The 5,975-nt window shown below is 42.4% G+C and overlaps 1 protein-coding gene across 1 annotated transcript in view; it reads right to left on the minus strand.

Annotated features, from left to right (window-relative positions):
• The window catches only part of col24a1 (collagen type XXIV alpha 1 chain), a 127,261-nt gene extending 124,653 nt beyond the window's left edge, over positions 1 to 2,608 (minus strand). Inside the window, exon 1 of the mRNA XM_019894380.1 lies at positions 2,134 to 2,608. Coding sequence (XP_019749939.1) covers positions 2,134 to 2,186 — 53 coding nt within the window. The 5' untranslated portion in view covers positions 2,187 to 2,608. The remainder of the gene's footprint in view (positions 1 to 2,133) is intronic.
• Positions 2,609 to 5,975: the final 3,367 nt, after the last annotated feature.

A 5,975-nucleotide genomic window follows, 5' to 3' on the forward strand; every position in this document is an offset into this window, starting at 1 on the left:
GTGTGCGTGTGTGCGTATGTGTGTGTGTGTGTGTGTGCGCGCGCGCGCGCGAGTGGTTTGGGGGGGGGGGTTCATGGAGGGTTGAATAGTTTTAACCTGGAATTTAAAGCATTCACACTTGGAGCTGATTTTACTGTTGTTAACAGCTTATCCCATTTGCATGCAACATAAAACTGCTATATTATGTTGTTAGAATATATTATAGTCTAAAATAGCATACTATAGCCATACAGTATTGCTAGATGCTGCTTGCTTTGAATTAAGGAGTACAAACTTGATTGCTTGGTGAAGATGTCAGCTCAGTGTGTGTCTGGGCCTATTTGTGTTTGCCCATCTGTCCACCATAGAGGCATCTGTCCACTAATTAACATGGGTAATTCAGCAACTTGGTGATGAAGTTCTGCTGCACAAGGAAAATACAATTCACACTGTCTTTGCGGGGACTCCTTTCATGTTTCACGCTGGCTTTTTTCAAATTTGGGGCTCAGCCACCCCAAGCTATGCCCTTACTAATCATTGTAACAAAATCCATACTCACTAGCAGTATATTGGGCAGGGTGACCAATGACTCGTTTTATAAAGACTAGGTTGCTCCCTCAAAACAGGCTAATTTCATCACAACAAAAATACGATGCGAATATCATTTTCATTCTTCATCCCCGCACTACTTTGATGAAAGCATGTCACAGGCATATTATTCAGGCACATGCTAACTGCTTTTAAAAAGTGTGTGTGTGTGTGTGTGTGTGTGTGTGTATGTATGTATGTATGTATATCTATCTATATATCTTAGATAGATAGATAGATAGATAGATAGATAGATAGATAGATAGATAGATAGATAGATAGATAGATGTCAGAACATGTTATTCAAAAAAATAACTGAATCCCGTAATTGTCTTGCATGAGGACTTTTAAGCCGGGGATGTCTGAGTGCATATCACATTGAGCCTGTACCTTGTTCAAAGGCACTTCAGCAATGCTCAGGGACTGGCTTGTCTCCAATAATCAGTCATTTATTTTCTTAGTGACAGACCTGAACGTGCGATCTTACAGGTCCATGCAGACCGAGAAACCTCCACACTTCCATTCAGCTTCAAACAGCCCAAAGTTAAACACATTTTAACGACGCTTGAACATCATCATCAACAGTGCACATGCTTGTCTTGACCTCCTGCAATTAAGTCTATTAAGAGCAGTTTTAATAGGTCCTGGCTATCTGTGTTGTGCCACTGATACATATAGTAGCAGCAAATAATCCACAGCTCACGAGCCAGTAAACCAGTGATGCATACACACTAAACTCTCAATTCAAAGGACGTTTCTTGGTCAACTCACTTCTTATTTTCATTCAGAAGAACCAAAAAGAAGGATTTTGATCAGCACAAGTCCACTTTAAAATCAAGAGGTAACCTTGCCTCTTCTGGGAGAGCAGAAAGAGTTGAAATACTGTAACTCATTGTAAAGCCCCTTTTGCTCACATCTGGAGAGAATTCATGACAGAGTATTGACCATTTGGAATCCAAAAACAATGTAGTTCCAGACATTGCATTTCGCTCTGTTCCGGATGTCAGTAATGCACACACAATGCCTGTGATGACCGTTCAAAAAAAGACTTTTATTGCTCTCCTTTTACAACTCTTCTTTTACATCACCTATTCCTGGCATGCTGAATAAGCATTTTTTCTTCCAAGCCTTTTGGACACCCAGGCTGTGCATGAGCCTCTGCAAGATATTTTAAAAGCATATACCGGCACTAATGCGAATATACGATCATATTAAAGTGGTTGTCATAATTTATCTATTGACTACTGGTATGAATCGTAAATCATGAAGTGGTAGTCATTCGGAAGCACTGAGACCACCGTTGCCTCAGTTTTGATAATGCAACTGTTCTATATAAACCAATGGAGTGTTGAGTCCGTCCGTCACTGTTTAACTGGTTAAACCGAGTCGTATACGTCCACGAAGTTGATCCATGTTAAGTCAGGCAGCCTTTCGGGAAAAGACGCCAACAAATGAGCAGAATAATGTTTCCAATTACACACGCAAAAACCATAACCCTCTCGCGTAAACACTTTCAAGCGCACATTGTATGACATCTGCATGCTGTTTAATCAAAAGCACACTTACGTTGCTGCCGCGGAAACGTGTCCACTCCTTGTCCGTTGAGCTCCTAAATGCATTTGTATGCATTTGTCCCGGCAGCAGAATTCTGGGTGAAAACAGAATCACACTCGAAAGGATACCTGCTCATGGGCTAACCGTTCGGAAGCAGCCACGGGAAACTTCAAGTGGTCGGAGGAGTAGTGTTACGGCCGCCTCAGAGATTCCTCATCGTGTGACAGTCCACAAGAGAGCTCTCCTACCTCTCTGCCGGCTCCCTTTTGCGCCAAAGCGCTCCTGCCGCGCGCACTGAACCGGACGGTTCCGATATCCAAACTGAAGACGCAAAGTGGTTGCACATATACACACACACACACCCGCGCGCGCGCGTAGCAGGACCAGCTGTCGATGTGTTCCCTTTGCATTCACTGCGCATCCGACGCCTTTGCGAGGCTTCTTCTCCACAGGCTGTGCGCTGCGTCTTTACCTCCAGGCGGTGGTTTGCGCTATGTGCCTTAACTTGCACTAATGGAACAGCATTCAGCCCAATACAACTCCTACCAACCAGCTGTTAGTGTTGGATTTCACCAAGTTCTGCCTTGTGACATCACGGATAGAATTTTGGCATGTGCGCACTCTGGACAGAATGTTGACATTTGCGCATGTGGGTAGTCTATGAACGCACATTGGCCACATATACGTGAAGATATTGTTTGAAATGTATTCGTCTCCAGGGTAAACAAACTTCCAAAAAATGTAATGGCAATGTGATGTATTGTAAAAGTAATTGTTTTTAATGGTAATGAAATTATATGTGAAGGATGAGCTTCTCAGAGGTGCGAATATTTGGACTTTGGATTTTATACAATGGGTTTTCTCTGGGAACACAATTCCTAGACTGATAAAATATTAGGTTGACTCGAGCCCCAAAGTGTTGGATATGCCTTAATACTGATTTGTGCTTTCAATATTAAAACGGCATGCAGCCATCATTATATGAACCACTTTATCCTCACAAGGGTCATGGGCATGCTGGAGCCAATTCCAGTTGTCTTTGGGCAATAGGCCAGGTACACCCTGAACTGGTTGTTAGCCAATGTCAGTATTAAAAACTAGGTTTCTTATAATGCCATTTGTAAGACTTTGGTCATCCTTTATGGCCAAGAATATTTTTTCCACACATGTACTATTCATAAATATCCATCCATCCGTTTTCTAATCCGTTTATCCTCACAAGGGTGTGCTGGAGCCTCTCCCAACTGTCTTGGAGCAGCAGGTGGTGTACACGCTGAACTGGTTTCCAGCCAGGGACAGGCACACATCGACAAACAACCATTCGCGCTCACAATCACACAGAGGGACAATTTAGAGGGTTCCATTAACCTGCAATGCGTGTTTTTGAAATGTTCAAAGAAACTGCAGTACCCGGAGATAACCCACGCAGACACGGGGAGAACATGCAAGCTCCACACAGGAAGACCAGAGATGGAATCGAAGCCTGCACCTCTGCACTGCGAGGCGGACATGCTAACGAGTTAACACCATGCCAACCATTATTCATAAATTGTTTAATCACCCACCCCCCCAAAAAAGCTTGTTCTCATCATGCCTGCATGGATCCAGCTACTTTGGTTTCCTCATGTATTCCCAAAACATGCATAGTAGGTTAATTGAAGACTCAAAATTGTCCGTAGGTGTGAATGTGAATGGCTGTTTATCTTTATCTTGTTTATATTGGCGCTGATGCTCAGGGAAGATGCCAGTCAGACATGGCAGACCCAAATGTATTTTTAGGGTTTGCTCGGAGTGTCTGGCAGAATCCCCTTTCTTAAAAAATTTCAACTCCCACCTCTGGCAGAGCTTCGCCCACATCCTGGGGGAGGTGGAGGGCATTGAGTCTCAGTGGCCCGTGTTCCGGGCTTCTACTTTTGAGGCAGCCGATCGGAGTTGTGGCTGTAAGATTGTCGGTGCCTGTCGTGATGGCAGTCCCCAAACCCAAAACTCCACAGAGGAGGGCCTGAGCCCAGATTCAAACCCACAACCTCTGCACTGTGAGGTGAATGTGCTTGCCAGTCATCCAGTTTATGAGCCTTATTGTTTAGTCATACACTGGATTCACAGATATGACCACCTTTTCTCAATCAAACAGGCTTTGACCCACTTCCACTGTTCCAGCTCCAGATGAACACAACAGCTTAAAACAAACAGAGCTCTGTGGATCCCTGAGCTGCCCATCCCACTCCACCTACGCACCCCACTTCCCTTTTCCTAATGATTGTAGCCTCCCCCAGCACACAGAACAGACATGGATTGCATAGAAACTCTGGGACGCTACTGGGAGACAGAGCGTCCTTTAATACAGTACTACACAGTAAAATGGTACTGTGAGTAGGTAATTGCCATTGATGCCTTAATAAGGAGTAATTTATGAGAGGTCAAATGGATGTGGAAATTCCAAGTCAAGTCTTCCAGGCGCTGTAAAACAGCAGAGTCTTCATTTTGTGTTGTTTGCAAACATTTTTGTCCAGCAGTTTCTGTGTGAATGAGTTACATTCTCTCCCTTGCTGCCTCTTTTTGGCATCTCATGACAGCAATGATTCAAGCAGATGTTTTCACCCTTTTCCAGCAATCAAAAAGACGAGATGTTGCAGTTCAGACATAGATGCTACATGGACTGTATGCAAAACAACAAGAACTTTAGACGAATCTGTTGCTACCTCAGCGAAAACAAAAACTTTTTTGTTTTTCATGAAGAACTTTATTATTAAACTTACATTTAAAACCAATACAGTGTAATAAACATGACAATACATAAATTGGTATTATGAAGTGTAATTAAGCCATGTGTGTCTCTCTCTCTCTCTCTCTCTCACACACACACACACACACACACACACACACACCGAAGAACACTTGGGTGTTAGTATTCTTTTTAAGGGGGTGTGGCCTAGTGAGTGACGTCAAAAGCCTGTGTCAGCAAGAGTGCTATTCTAGTGTACAATTTTGGAATGCACTTTGACAGAGGTTTGGATCTTTAACTCGAATCCATCCATAAAATGCAAGAATATAATTTAAATTTTGTTAATGTGGAAATTTCGTTTTGGTGATACTTAATAAGGTCATTGTTGTTTGTTCATTGACTTAACATGAGGAAAGAGTAGAATCTCTTCTTCTAATGAAAAGTCACGTTTGTTCAATCCAATATTTCAACATGTACTCACATCCTAAGAACAACAGCTTTCCAACAATCAAATTCTGCTTTCGTTTTGTTTCTTGAGGAATGGGCAGATGGGTGTACAGTACACCGACTCCCCTCTGTAACATAATATTCCCTTCTAGCAGACTTCATAACTTAGGCACTGCGATAGCCAATAAATGTGATGTTATTTGAGACAAAATCTCAATGACACTCGATAGGGTGCTGTTCTCAGACAGAGTCTATATTGTCGTGAATATCCAAAGGTTATGTTTATGTTAAGAAACCTGACATTTACGCTAAGTCCGGCGCATTTACACGGTTTATTCTTGTGCTGATTAATGTGCACTGTCCCAATGAAATAAATAGATAGATAGATAGATAGATAGATAGATAGATAGATAGATAGATAGATAGATAGATAGATAGACACTCCCCCCTTCAAAGAAGGCAGGATTGTGTGGTTTTCCTTTGAATGATAAATAATTACATGCAAACTGTGCTGTATATTTATTGTTGTGCAGTTGTCAGCATTGCGAATAATTTAACATATGTCAGTGGAGATCACAAATCTTGTGAATACCACGCCTGTTTTTTGCAGTTTATTTTAGATTGTGTGTGTGCGTGTGTGTGTGTGTGTGTGTGTGTGTGTGTGTGTGTGTGTGTGTGTGTG

This window comes from Hippocampus comes, unplaced genomic scaffold (assembly GCF_001891065.2).
Source record: "Hippocampus comes isolate QL1 unplaced genomic scaffold, H_comes_QL1_v1.1 scaffold282, whole genome shotgun sequence".
NCBI classification, from domain to species: domain Eukaryota; kingdom Metazoa; phylum Chordata; class Actinopteri; order Syngnathiformes; family Syngnathidae; genus Hippocampus; species Hippocampus comes.